This window comes from Armigeres subalbatus, chromosome 3 (assembly GCF_024139115.2).
Source record: "Armigeres subalbatus isolate Guangzhou_Male chromosome 3, GZ_Asu_2, whole genome shotgun sequence".
NCBI lineage: Eukaryota > Metazoa > Arthropoda > Insecta > Diptera > Culicidae > Armigeres > Armigeres subalbatus.
The window spans coordinates 346153935-346168859 of NC_085141.1; the positions used below are offsets into that span (position 1 = coordinate 346153935).

Below are 14925 nucleotides of genomic sequence, written 5' to 3' on the forward strand. Positions count from 1 at the left end.
TACTTCGTTTTCAACGTGTTTATGACTAGTCCGATCTGCTTGGCTTCTCTCTTCAGTTTAGGTTTAGAATTCTTCCATCTTTTCAAATTTATAATAATGAAAGTAGTGCATGGAGAACTGTAGTCCAGTGTAGTCCATACTCACACTACATTGGATTCGCCGACCAATGTGCAGAATGCAGATTTCCGTTAGGGGTTTTACACATATTACGTAAGCACTTATGGGGGGAGGGGGGTCTGTCGTTTTCTTACGCACTATATAAATAAAAATCATTTGTATTAAAATATCTTACATGGTCGAAAATCCCATAAAAATTGCTTACGTAATTAGTATACGACCCCTTAAAATTTTTTTAAACAATGGCATGTCTGCGCTCATTTTTTCATAGAAAACAGAACTTTACTCTTAGTCACACCGATCACAAGAAAATTCGCATACAATAGAAACGTTTGTTTATCACCACAATTTTTGTAAGGACGTGGCCGACGCTATTGTTAATTTCAAATATTATTTATTATTAAATTTGTATTATGAAATTGGCTAATTAGTTACATTATCGTTTGATTACCATTCTTGAGTTTGTTTCAATTTTGTTTGAACTACAATCTCTGAGTTATGAATAATATCGCAAAAATGTCAATTATGATGCAGTGCATCACTTAAACAGACTCCACATACTTTGTTGAACATTTTCAAAGTATTTAGCTTCAATCATGCAAACAAAAAAAAAAGAAATTTTGTATGAAATTTTTTTCCCGTTTTTGGCAACATCCCCATTTTGGCAACATTAAAATCCGGTCGTGTTGCCAAAATCGGGAAGGGACTGTATAAGTATTTTCGAATAGAATACTTCTTCTTTTTTTTACCTAATTATTGTGTTTTTCTAAGGGTACGTCTCCGAATTTCTCTGCTGGAATTGTTTTCGGCGGTCCGCAGTGAGCCCAAGTGCACGAATTCTTCAATCACTTTGATTTCGTCACAGCCGATACAAACTCGTGGTGGGCTAGTTTCAGTCTAAATTTTATTTATGCAGTAATCAATGTGAAATATTTTATTCGAATACAGTCTGTATGAAATAAACACAAAGGGAATGTTCACAAATTCATTCGCGTAACGTAACCAACTCGTAACGGAAAGCATATCATATAAGGTTACTGCTCATTAGCTTCATCCCATAGCTCATATGTTCATCTCATCAAAAACGAATCAATGAGAAGAATTCGATTGTTTCTTATTTGTGTGATTTGAGGCACATGTTAGCAAAAAACGATGATATTTTTTTTTTGCGATGAGATGGATATAATGTTAGTTAGATAGAAATGGGAAAAGTTCCCCTTCACGCTTCAAATATTTTTGGATTAGCTATTTGATGCGGAAAATTAAATACAGACCGAGTCAAAAACCATAACTCCAAAGTACTCATCGTTATTCAGGCCACTGCTATTTCGAACTATTAGCGACATCTTCGTTTCCCCGTTTAGCTTCAATAACCCAAATCTCGCCTACGGCCCCTGACCATTTACTTAATGACTGTTGACCGTTTTCATTCGCAGACGGATAACATTCAAGCATGGGGTCCACCGTGCCAGGGATTCACCCATTCTCACTTTCACAGGGCGCAATTTACACTCCTTATGCTGCTCCGGGTGCTGTTGCTATTCAAGTCCATGATTAGAACCGGTCGCTTTTCATTGAGCGTGAAGTGGACGTGACTTTGATAGTAATGATACCCCTTTCACAACATCTATTTCGTAGATGTGTGTATATGCCAATGCTGCCAGTAGCGCAAACGGCAGATTGCATTTGGCGCTTCTCGTCTCCTACATCTCCTCTGCTTTAGACGCTGTCAACGTGTTGGCGTGAGTGAGCGAATGTGCTGCGGAAACGGAAACTCGTTCCTCTAGTCGTCGTGGTCGACGGAACGTCGGATCCGTGATTTAGTTGGCTCATTTTATTTCAAGTTCGATGCAGTTAGAGCTAAGTGAATGCAGAACCGACCGCAGATCGTTGATCCTTACTTGCATCTCCTCATTGAAAGTCATTCCCAAATCCCTTCAAATCACATGTCGGTTTAAATCTACGCCTTAAGCTGTGTAATCACGTGATCAACGATAGAGCCGACTCTGACCATGAGCGCTGCCGTACACAGCGATTGTCCAACCACCACGGAACGTGGTGTCGGTTTCGATACGTATCAATTTACCTAATGAAGATCCTGGGTGCAAAAGGTTCTGCGGTTGCGGCAGTGAAAGGGAGTCTATTTAGCCACTGTAATTATCTGATTTGGTTGCAATCCTCTCCCTGCGCACCGCATTCGAAATCTTCGAACGTGATTGCGAAGTGCATCCTGATGGTGTCATGTCTCGACTCTGTGTGCAGGAAATTGACTTCAACTTTGTTAATGGAATTCGTACACGTACCCTCGTAACAGAGTTACATTTGCACACTTGGGAGACGTACACGCTCGTTACTGGGTGCCCATATTCCTCGTGTAACATGAAATATTGGCCGGAACGGTTTCCAAACGGGTAGGAAGTGGGGGTTGTTTTAGACGCAAACAACGTTAATTTAAAAGCTCACATAGGCTGTATGGAGAGAGAGAATATATTCAAATGTTTCCTTAAATTTGGACTTGATGCCTCACATTCGAATATTTCATTCCGTAGTCATGCTAATCTTATTCATCATTTCTCGTTCTTCCACAGATCTCCATGGAACGATCCGGATCATTTTATACAACGACAAAGTTGTCTCAACACGTTTGCGGCTGTGTTTGGGTAAGTAGTTTTAGAATTACATCTGTCTACAGTCTATTAAAATGCAGATTGTGATGCACATTTGGTGACACTGTTGAATAGAGGAGGAAATTAATAAACTGTTCAAATAAGGCAGGCGTTCAACTGAGCGATTGAGATTATTTTTGCAATTTTTGGCAGAAAGTGTTCAGATATGAATGGATACAACCTAAAACAATTATTTCTATATGTGTAAAATCGTATTATTTTCCAACAGTGCACTGGTTGCATTGGAATCTCGCAATTTTGTATATGGCAAAATTTTATACAGATTTATACAGAGTTCAGAATTGTAATAAAATGATTTAGATTTCAATTATTCAATCTGATTTAATTTGGTGTTCGCTTTATGATCCAAAAGGTAGTTATGGTATGTTTTGGTTGAGCGACTATCTTCGTGGTAAACATACACAGTATATAAATTTTACAGCATATGAGTTGTAGTGTGCGCGGAGCTGTGGAACTCGTCATCACAACATTTTTTGGACTACTTCTTAACCCTTTTGGCTCTCTTCCCGCTCCCTTCGGGTTCCTCTACTCCGTCGAGCCTCTTGCCTCGATTGCGACTACTCGGATAATCCCCGGCGGTCGATGGATGAATCCTTTTCCGATGGGGAATTCCTCGATATCGGAAGAACACCCCGCAACCGACGACCCCCATCAAGGGGTGACCGGACGAGTGACGAGGTCGATCCAAAGATTCCAGGTGGCGATTGCTTTCGGTTCAATAGTCCCCAATGACCCGCAGCCGATGCGTTTGCACGCCACTACAGTGTCCCATGCTCTTTGCCACTTGAGCAACGAAGCTGCTCTCTTGACACGTCGCATTTGCTTCCGGCTTTAGCTACCTTCTGGATACTGGGTTCGCCGTAGAGCTGGGCGAGCTCGTGGTTCATTCTTCGCCGGCACACACCGTCTTTTTGCACACCGCCAAAGATGGTCCTAAGCACCCGTCTCTCGAATACTCCGAGTGCTTGCAAGTCCTCCTCGAGCATTGTCCATGTTTCATGTCCGCAGAGGACGACCGGTCTTATTAGCGTCTTGTACATGATACATTTGGTGCGGTGACGAATATTTTTCGACCGCAGTTTCTTCTGGAGCCCGTAGTAGGCCCGACTTCCACAGATAATGCGACTTCGTATTTCACGACTAACGTTGTTGTCAGCCGTTAGCAAGGATCCGAGGTAGAGGAATTCCTCAAAATTACAAGGTATCCCCGCCTATCGTAACACTGCTTCCCAGGCGGGCCCTGTCGCGCTAGGTTCCGCCCACAAGCATGTACTTTGTCTTTGACGCATTCACCACCAGTCCAACTTTTGTTGCTTCACGTTTCAGGCGGGTGTACAGTTCTGCCACCTTTGCAAATGTTTGGCCGACAATGTCCATGTCATCCGCGAAACAAATAAATTGACTGGATCTGTTGAAAATCGTACCCCGGCTGTTACACCCGGCTCTCCGCATGACACCTTCTAGCGCAATGTTGAACAACAGGCACGAAAGTCCATCACCTTGTCTTAGTCCCCGGCGCGATTCGAACGAACTGAAGTGTTCGCCCGAAATCTTCACACAGTTTTGCACAACATCTACCGTTGCTTTGATCAGTCTGGTAAGCTTCTCGTCCATAATTTTCCATAGCTCTACGCGGTCTATACTGTCGTATGCCGCCTTGAAATCAACGAACAGATGATGCGTTGGGACCTGGTATTCACTGCATTTTTGAAGGATTTGCTGTCCGTTGTCGAGCGGCCGTCTACGAAGCCGGCTTGATAACTTCCCACGAACTCATTCACTAATGGTGACAGACGACGGAAGATGATCTGGGATAACACTTTGTAGGCGGCATTAAGGATGGTGATCGGTCGAAAATTCTCACACTCCAGCTTGTCGCCTTTCTTGTAGATGGGGCATATAACCCCTTCCTTCCACTCCTCCGGTAGCTGTTCGGTTTCCCAGATTCTGACTATCAGTTTGTGCAGGCAAGTGGCCAGCTTTTCCGGGCCCATCTTGATGAGCTCAGCTCCGATACCATCCTTACCAGCTGCTTTATTGGTCTTTAGCTGTTGAATAGCATCCTTAACTTCCCTCAAGGTGGGGGCTGGTTGGCTTCCATCGTCCGCTGAACTGACGTAGTCATCTCCTCCGCTGCCTTAACTTTCACTGCCTGTACTCTCAGCGCCATTCAGATGTTCCTCGTAGTGCTGCTTCCACCTTTCGATCACCACACGTTCGTCCGTCAAGATGCTCCCATCCTTATCCCGGCACATTTCGGCTCGCGGCACGAAGCCTTTGCGGGATGCGTTGAGCTACTGATAGAACTTTCGTGTATCTTGAGAACGGCACAGCTGTTCCATCTCCTCGCACTCCGCTTCTTCCAGGCGGCGTTTCTTCTCCTGAAAAAGGCGGGTCTGCTGTCTCCGCTTCCGTCTATAACGTTCCACGTTCTGCCGGGTACCTTGCTGCAGCGCGACCGCCCGCGCTGCGTCCTTCTCCTCCAGAATCTGTCTGCACTCTTCGTCGAACCAATCGTTTCGTCGACTTCGTCCCATATACCCGACGTTGTTCTCCGCTACGTCGTTAATGGCTGCTTTTACTGTATTCCAGCAGTCCTCAAGAGGGGCCCCATCGAGCTCACCCTCTTCCGGCAACGCTGCCTCGAGATACCGCGGCGGTCGTCGGTACCGAACATTGTTGATGACGGATAGTTTTGGGCGCAGTTTAACCATCACCAGATAGTGGTCAGAGTCGATGTTAGCGCCACGATATGTCCTGACGTCGATAATGTCGGAGAAGTGCCGTCCATCAATCAGAACGTGGTCGATTTGTGATTCTGTCTGCAGTGGTGATCTCCAGGTGTACCGATACGGGAGGCTGTGTTGGAAGTAGGTGCTGCGAATGGCCCCTAACATGGAGAACAGACGCTGTTGTGAGCCGATCCTGACATGGAGAACAGACGCTCAATAAGATTTGCACCTCCGGAGAGGGGCCCTCCTTAGCCGTGCGGTAAGACGCGCGGCTACAAAGCAAGACCATGCTGAGGGTGGCTGGGTTCGATTCCCGGTGCCGGTCTAGGCAGTTTTCGGGTTGGAAATTGTCTCGTCTTCCCTGGGCATAAAAGTATCATCGTGTTAGCCTCATGATATACGAATGCAAAAATGGTAACTTGGCTTAGAAACCTCGCTCACTTTTACTCATGCAATCCATGTTACTCACCTACTCACGCCTATTAACTCACTTCATCCTTATCACGCACTTGTTTTTATACGGCACGATCCATCAAGCACAAATTATTCAACATCACTGTCTCACGACTAGAGAAATAATGTTTTTTTTTTCAAATTATTGTTGTAAATATTGTCTCAAGCTACAGTCTCAGTGTATGCAAAATTGAAGATTTTTATATTTTGTTTCTTGCTTCTACCTCAGAAACTTCCTGAAATGTCTATGAATCGTAACGATCCACTACCAGAAAATCAGGAGGAGGAATTTCAAGTAGCGTAACGATCGTTATTTTTTTAGAGAATGAATTCGAAAAGTGTGACAAAGGAAGGAGGGGGGGGGTGAGGTGGTTGAAATTTACCATTTTTCGCTTAACGTACTCTTTGGATCTTCTTATTTTGGGGAACTCAAAACCCCTTCTGGATCAGATTTCATGCTGGCTCATAGGATGTTTGTGATTTATTGGGTTTCAACGAAACTTTTTTTTCGTGAACTTCTAATAATCCGTTTGCATTAATAATACGTTGAGCTGCCTAATATTTGATAAAATGTTTGAAGATCTACATATCAGACCTATTTGACAGTATTGAAACTAAAATAACAACATTGATGATATCGAGGATAATATATTACCAGAATCATGGGGAGGAGGCAGGGTTGTTAATTGATGAATTATCGTCGTTTTATTTGACGCCATCTTCGATAACAATAACGATTGAGCGATAATGCTTCGTTGGCGATAAAGTGAGCGTTGATTTATCGTTATCGTTATCGAGTGTTCGTTGGTTTATCGATAATTATCGAGTTAACTGTTACATGTAACAGTTGAAAATGCGAATATTCACAAATTGGTTTTGCAATTTGTATTTTGAACATTGCCATAACATATTAAATACGCTTTTAATTTTTTAAATAAAATTGGGATTCAAGGGAGTCACAAAATTGATCATAAACATTCTTATGAGCACACACTTCACATTTATAAATATTGTCTAAGAAAAAGGCGTCATGCGTCCGCAGTAGAAAGGTATAACGATGTGCCCCCATCTCAGAATCTGCCTGGTTAGTGCAAATATCCACGTCATTCCATGCAGTCAGCGTAAATTTCGCTGAACGCTTTTGCATTGCTAAAAAAGTCGTCATCAGAACACTCACATTCCCGGCCCGATTCAATCAAAATCATATAATAGATTTATACAATTCTCGACTTCTGTCAAAATTATACACACACTCGCGTAATCTAGTAACCACATTATCGTTAAATTATCGAGTTAACTTACGTTAAATAATCGAATTACGATGATTATTGAGTGGACTCATTATTATCGTAGCAATCGATAACGTTGAACACAATCAACTATATCGGCGATAACGATAAATTAACGATTAACAACCCTGGGTAGGACAATGCATTAACTGTCCGACCCAGAAAATTTAGTGCGTAGGACATGTCCTACTTGTCCTACCCACTCCCGGTGCCACTGATTCTGAGTAACTTAAGTCTTAGTTCTATACTGCATTGGAACAGTTCCAGGCGACGCGCAAACTATTGTTCATTCATATGAATTCTGAATAACTCTTTTTGGGTAACATTTTTTTCAATGAAATACTAAAATAAACTTGAAACGATTACCAATTCGGGGCAGTGTCCCAATTAGGAGTAATGGTATTCGTAGAATTGACTCATTCGGGGTAGTGTAAAGTGACCACACGTCCCGGTTTGTGCGATACAGTCCCGGATTCAGCCTACCTGTCCCACATTGCCAGGTGTCCCGGAAAACGTCCCGCATTCCATGATAAATCCATAATGTTTAGGAAATCTATAGAATCATTAGGTAATGGGTTGTGTAGAAAATCTGTAAAAGACCGAACTGTTCAGAAGAAAAAGGAAGAATATAAGTAATCTGAAGGGTTTACTGAACTAAGAGAAAAAAGTTTTGAATGTTTTGAGGATTTAAATAATTTCTGTAATTTTAAATGGGGCCAGCGGGATAATTCATTTTTCGTGTCGAAATCTCTCCACTCCCGCCACTAAAAACTAGACTGGGACAAAATCCGTGGACCAGATGACCAGGCTATCTTAACTATTAACCTAAACTAATTAACTTAAAATCAACAATAGTTGAGTTGATTTGTCAACCTTTGGATAACGCAGAAATCTCTGGAAGGAGGAATGTGGGAATATTAAGGATTTTTATGATCTAGGTACAAAATTAAAAACTCAAAATTGTCTTGTGATATTCTGAGAGGTTTAGGCCTGCTCCAGAATCTAGAAAAAAAATGGGACATCAGAAACTGTGTAAATTCTGGGATATTCTTAAATTTGCAAAGATCTAAAAAAATTCATATTCAAGAAAATCCTTGAAACCATGCGTCAACCAACGACTATCGTTCAGCTGGACACTTACATAAGACAATGGACAACGGACAACACTCAGTAGACCAATGAAGAATGTTTTGTTTATCCACGGCTAAAGCGGAAACCGAACTCTCAACTTATAATACACATAATATACAGCCACGAGGACAAGAAAAAAATCATTTTTATAGCAAATATGTCTGAAAAAAAACAAAGATTGTGGGGAATTCATACTGGATGTCGTAGGTTGATAGGAGGAAAATCTCATTGACGATTTGATACATTTTCAAAATATATAATGCATATGGTGTCCCGGATTGCCCCAAGAAAAATCTGGTCACTTTAGGGTAGTGGCCTTTGGGTAATGCCATTATGGGTAATGACGTAGAGTCGTGCGCTTTGTGACCCTTTTCTCCGCAACCCGTACACTATGGTTGCTCCTATCTGCACTTTTGCTTTGCACGCCCACGGTTTGTGTCCTTCTTCGAGGCAGTGGAAGCATTTGTTGACGACGGTTGGTAGAAGCTGACTAGACATACTGATTCTGCGGCCTGGCCTTTGAAGTCCAAAGCTATCTCTTCCGTTGTCATAATCTCGTTCAGCTGATTGCATTAGAATGTCACCTCGTCATGTGAGTGGTGAAGTGAGCCCTCACTTCTACACCCTTAGGGAAGATCCATAAAGTACGTCACGCAAAAATTGGCGATTTTCGACCCCCTCTCCCCCCTTCGTCACACTTTTTGTATTGCACCTTTAAAATTTTTGTATGAGTCGTCACGCTGCTCGGAACCCCCCCTCCCCCCTAGGAGCGTGACGTACTTTGTGGATGGCCCCTTATCCAGGACTTCCTGGGCTAGCGCTCTTTATGCTGGTGCTGCCCGCCTTACGGGCTTTTTACCGAAGTCCGTCTGCCTCTCCATTTTTACTAGCAGCGCTTCTCCCTCCTCCTGGCTACCGTTTGCTACAAACCACCCGCTGATTCCCTTGGTTGGATTGCCCTCCCGCCTCCGCCGATGGCCAACTGGCTTGTTTTGCCCTTGCTCTCCTCCCCGAAGCCTTTTGGTGTTCTGTGGATAGCGCTTGTAGCCGAGTGAGTCCCTGGTGCGCATGTCTGTCCTTCGCTCTGCTGCTCTATCGCTTAGTGCGAATTTTAATGCAGTCGCGATTTTTCCGGATTGGGACCACAGTGCCGGACCTCCACTGTCCTGGAAGGATCCCAGAGAACGAAATGGCCATTGTGATATGTACCGAAAATTTAAATGTGCATAACTCCAGCTCATGATTAAATAAAAAAAATCAATTCTTTCATAGAAGTTGTTTATATGTACAATGAAGTCAGTTTTTACGCGAAGGATGCGTACCCCGTAAGTCAAAACCCGCGTGGATCATGAGAAACCGCATAATTTTCGAAATCCGCGTAAAAATAGTTGATTATGTAATTTCTATCTTCATTTATCAATTTCCTAAAGACAATTTTCAAATCTTCAATAAGAGCTCAAACTATGTTTTTTTACAATGGTGTACATCAATACACCACACAAATTTAGTTCCAGCCATTCTGCAATAAAAGGTTTCGATTTACTCTGTTAATTTATGTAACATATTCTCTTTCTTCCTTCCAGCTACATGCCGCTGCTACGTTCCAACCTCCGCCTGGATCCGGTTCTCTACCGGGACTCGGTGTCGAACCTGAGGAAAAAGTACCGCCAAATCGAACTGGTCGGCAGCTAGCGGTTCGTGTACGTCTACTAAGTCCCCCGGCGTACTTTAGGCGCAGGAACTGAACGAACTCTAGGCTTTAGTGCGTTAGATATGGGAAAGATTGTGACGCGTGTACGCAGTGTCCTCGGGGACGGAGCGGTTCTGTATACAACCGATCCCGAAGTTATGGTTGGGACACGTTAGTTAAGGCGAAAGTGCGTTTTTTTGTAAGCGGACTTTTATTTTATATTCATCGGTTAGTCAATGAGGAAACCGTACGATGACGAGGCAGTTTTTATGCAACACAGAATCAACAAACACTATTGACGGAGAAGCAATTTTTCGGATTTGTAAACAATCGAACTGAGCATGTACAGTGAAAGCATACATATATATGAAAGAAAAAAAAACTTACGCAGGAGACTAAATCAATTGAGCAAAGTAATGAAATTGGTTGTTATCGATAAGCATATGGCAATTTGTACATAGGTATTGTTAGAAGAAAAATGTGAACACAAACATACACTGACGCAAAACAGTAAATAGTGAAAACAAAATAAGAACGAAGACATACTGACAAGAAAGCGTTTTAACCTAGTGAGATAAGTAGGACAAATTATAGCAGGAAAATAGAACAAATAAAAAATAGTCTTGTAAAGCGCAGCTGCCAGTGAAGAAAAAGTTACTAAATCGTTTATGTTTTTAAAAGGAAAACGACAAAAGTAAGATAATTATTGAGAGAGATGTTTTTAAGGAACATACAAGATGAAGATAGGAAAAGAACAAATGATCGCTGTTGTGAGTGAGCAGACCGAAAAAAAAAAGTTTTTCAATACTTCATTTTGCAATAATACTGACTGATCTAGTGCTTGGAACGGCAGTTTATGTTGTTAGCTGATCTTAAAGTTGATTCAATTTTTGTTTGTGAAATAATTTTAAGCAGATTTAAAAGGCTATTTTGTACATTACTATTTAAGTCATTTATTTGCAGAACACATCAATCTTCGAGATTACTTCATTTTCAACTACAAAACATAATTTGACTCAAGTTTGACAGGACAAGTGAGGCAGCCTCCATCATCTCGTACTTTATATACAAACTACCATCATGTGGTGAATTTAAATATATTGTTACTAATTAACCTCATAAGAAGCCTTCAAGTTCAAGATTTTGAAATATTTTTGCGATTTGTTCTCGTGCTTGAAATTTGAAATGCTATTTTTTTGCGTCCATCTTTTGCATCCATATCCGTAGAATCTCTCGAAATCGCGAACTGCTTCCAACATAAACTGCCAGACTAAGCTATTAAAACCGTAAAAATGACTTTAGACGAACAAAACAATTTCCAAATGCATTTCCGTACGCCATTCTTATAATCTGAAAGATGAAACTTAGCCGTAATGATTTTATAAGTGTAAATAGTGTAATTACCTTGCAGCTAAATGATTGGTGCCGTTATATGAAAACCAAAAACCTTCGATAAGTTTTAACTAGTTTTTGAGTTGAATGACCGAGCTGATTTGTACTTTTTATTACCGAGAGCAACTAAATGGATGAATAGTGTAAAGGAAACAAAATGGTGCCGTTTGATACGATTAGAAAGTAGGTTATTGACGATTATTATTACAAAACCAGTAATTGTGAGGAAGTCTAGTTAAATCAAATGAAATTGAATACAATAATGCAACAGCTGCAGCAACGTGTTGCTTCAATCGAGCGAACAGATGAAAGTCTTAACATCAGATCTAAACATGCTTCAAAATAACGCTCGAAATCACGATGCCATGAGGATATTGACGATAATCGAACGTAACAAAAATCGCGGATTTCACTGGAAGCTGGAGATGAAATCAAGGACGTCTTCCAATCAGCCGTCTTTCAGTTGAACTTTTCGATAGTTAAGGTGTTGAAATGCAAGCGAACAAAAAAAAAAGAAATCAGTTCACCAAACCAAATCAATCAAATCAATTCCCGATCCATATCTAACCGCTTGGCGCAGCGAGTCAAGCGTAAAAACCAAAACTGCAATAACTGAGTACATGTGTATAGCAACCTAACCTAGGAAACTGAGGAAAACCAAGAGAAAAATCGTGGAACCAAAAACCTATCAACAACCCCTTCAGAGTGTTCGAAAGGGGAAAAGAACCGCAACACAAAAATCAATTCCATTTTTAGAGTAAAACTCATACGATGGTAGCTTAACGATTGAAATTGATCATTTCGATGTGAAACTCCGTACCCTAGCAACTTAAAACTCTAACCGAAAAGCTTTTTGCGCAACGACGCCGTTTAACTGTACCCCAGCACTGATAAAAAAACACAACAACAACAGAAACAATGCAACAACCGATACCAAACTGTGTGAATGTCTCCAATCATCAATTTGCTACACGTACAAAACAGGGTATACATATTTGTCGGGGCAGATTTAGGCCAATAACAGCAACAGGCTTTGCTTCCATTTATTTTTGTTTCTTGCCTTCGGTAGAATTCCATCAACCTCCACATCATCTCACAAAACTAGGGTGCCCTGGGAAATTGCGAAAGGAATCATTATTATTTTTGTAGAGAAAACTTTTAGTTTACTCTAGTTTTCTTACTAATCTTTCTGTCACATATGAGTCTCTCAAACTTTTTTTTTCAACTCTATAGCAGTCAAAGATTTAATAAAAAAAGTGGAATTGTTTAAATACAAATATATCTATTCCAGTCACTTGCTTACTATTTTCCATACTTGAACTGCAACTTCACGAACTGAGATCTTAACTGAAACATTACCGAGATCTCAGCAAATAAATACTGAACAATAACAAAATTTTGCAATTCAAATACAATGTCTGCAGATGGCCGCTCAATTTCAGTCTAATCTAGCAGCCATTGGAATAGCGTGAAACTGCACAAAACTTTTTCATTCATTCCATCGACTCAATGCTGGGCACCCTATTCAAAGCCAAATTCATATAACTGTCACCACCAGCGTACCGCAACAATTCGGGGATCATTTTGTGTGGCATTGGAAATTGACGAAATCATTTTTTTCCTCTCTTTATCCTTTCCTATTCATTTCCATTCATTATTTGTTGCATGCGTTATTGAATTGGCCAGCTCAATATTTTCCACGCTTTCCGGATGTTTAACGGTCGTGTCCGCTTGATTGATTGTACGAGTTTTTCCCAAACAGCGCGCTCGCTTCATCTAAAGCCCCCGCACTTTTCCCTCTGAGTTGAGGCGCAGAATAATGGTGTTACTCAATCGGACCGCAAAACCGCACCCGCGAGCGTCACGCAAAATAAATGACGGCGGATGGAATGGAAACATGGATTGATTTTTATACCGACATCAGTTGGCAATCAGCCGCGGGCCTTCCCGTTCGTTTGGGGGTGGATGTTGTACGCCGAAGTGTCGAGCATAATTACACGGATATGTGATTTATTTTATGAGTCGTTATTCAAATTTTCCCGATTTATTTCCTGCGTGTTCGCATCATTAAAAAGTATTCAATTTGCTTTCCAAGTTAACAAGTAGCAGAAGTATCTTGATTTCGTTAGCTGATTGTCTAAATAATTTTGCAACATCAGCCGAAAGCGCTCAGCCGTCGATTTTCTATACCTTGAAATCTCTCCTTTGTTGAATGGTTTTATCAGTTAGACCTGTGTTCAAGGGCGTAGCGGTATTTTTCTAGGAATTCCTTCAGATATTTTTTCGGAAATTCCTTTAGGAACTTCTCTAAGAATTACTTCAGGACTTCCATGTGGGAATTCCTCCGGAAGTGCTTGTGGAAGTTCCTCCGGAAGTTCTTCCAGGAGTTTTTCCAAGAAATTCTCCGGTAATACCTCCAGGAACTTCACAGGGAATTCCTGGACGATATTTGGCAATTTCACGGGAAATGGGATTTCGGAAGTTCCTTCAGAAATATTTTTTCTCTTCCTCTAGGGTATTCCACCGGATGTTCCTCTGAAGTTCCACCACTAGTTCCTTCGGGAATTCAATCAGGCTTACTTCCAGGAATTCATTTAGCATTTATTTAGGCATTTATCAACAAATTCCTCCAGAAGTTCCTCGGAGAATTTCTCTGGGAGTTCTTACGGGAATTCCTCCGGGAGGTTCTTTTAAGAATTCTTCCAGGAGCTCCTCCTGGAATTCTTACGGAAGTTCCTTTGGGAGTTCATCCTAGAACTCTTACCAGAGTTCCTCCAGGATTTCCTCCGGAAATTCTTCCTGTAGTTCTCCAATAAATTTCTCCAGAAGTTTCACTGGCAGTTCCTCCGAGAATTCCTCTGATAATTTATCCGGAAATTCCTATAGAAAATCCCCCGGGAGTTCCTCCGGAAATTACTCAGGGAGTTCCTCCGGGAGTTCTTTTTCAGAGAAACACCCTGAGAAACTGCCTTAGAAACTCCCGGAGGAATTCTCGTAGAAACTGCTGGTGGATCTCCCGGAGGAATTCCCGAAGGAACTTCCGGAGGAGCTCCTGTAAGATCTCCCGTAAGAACTCCAGGAGGAATTTCAGGAGGAACTCCTAGAAGAATTCCTAGAGGACCTCCTGGATGAGCTCCCAGAGAAACTATCGGAAGAACTTCGGGAGGAATTCCCAGCTTAATTTCTGAAGAAAGCCTAAAAGATTTCCTGAAGAAAGCCTAAAAGATTTCCTGAAAAAAGCCTGAATAATTTCCTGGAATAGCTTCTGGTGGAACTTCCGAAGGAATTTCCGGAGAAACTCCCGGATGAATTGCTGGTGGAATTCCCGGAGGAACTCTCGAAGGAATTTTCTGGAAGAATTTCTGAAGAAACTCCCGGGAGAATATTCAAAGGAACCCCGGGGAAACTACCAGAAGCATTCTCGGAAACAAGAG

At 41.6% G+C, this 14925-nt stretch overlaps 1 protein-coding gene across 1 annotated transcript in view; it reads left to right on the forward strand.

Moving 5' to 3' along the window:
• The window catches only part of LOC134225952 (exostosin-1-like), a 601093-nt gene extending 589326 nt beyond the window's left edge, over positions 1–11767 (forward strand). The window contains 2 exon segments of the mRNA XM_062706414.1: positions 2706–2777; positions 9993–11767. Of these exon segments, the coding sequence (XP_062562398.1) occupies positions 2706–2777; positions 9993–10101 (181 nt within the window). The 3' untranslated portion in view covers positions 10102–11767.
• The last annotated feature ends 3158 nt before the right edge of the window (positions 11768–14925 follow it).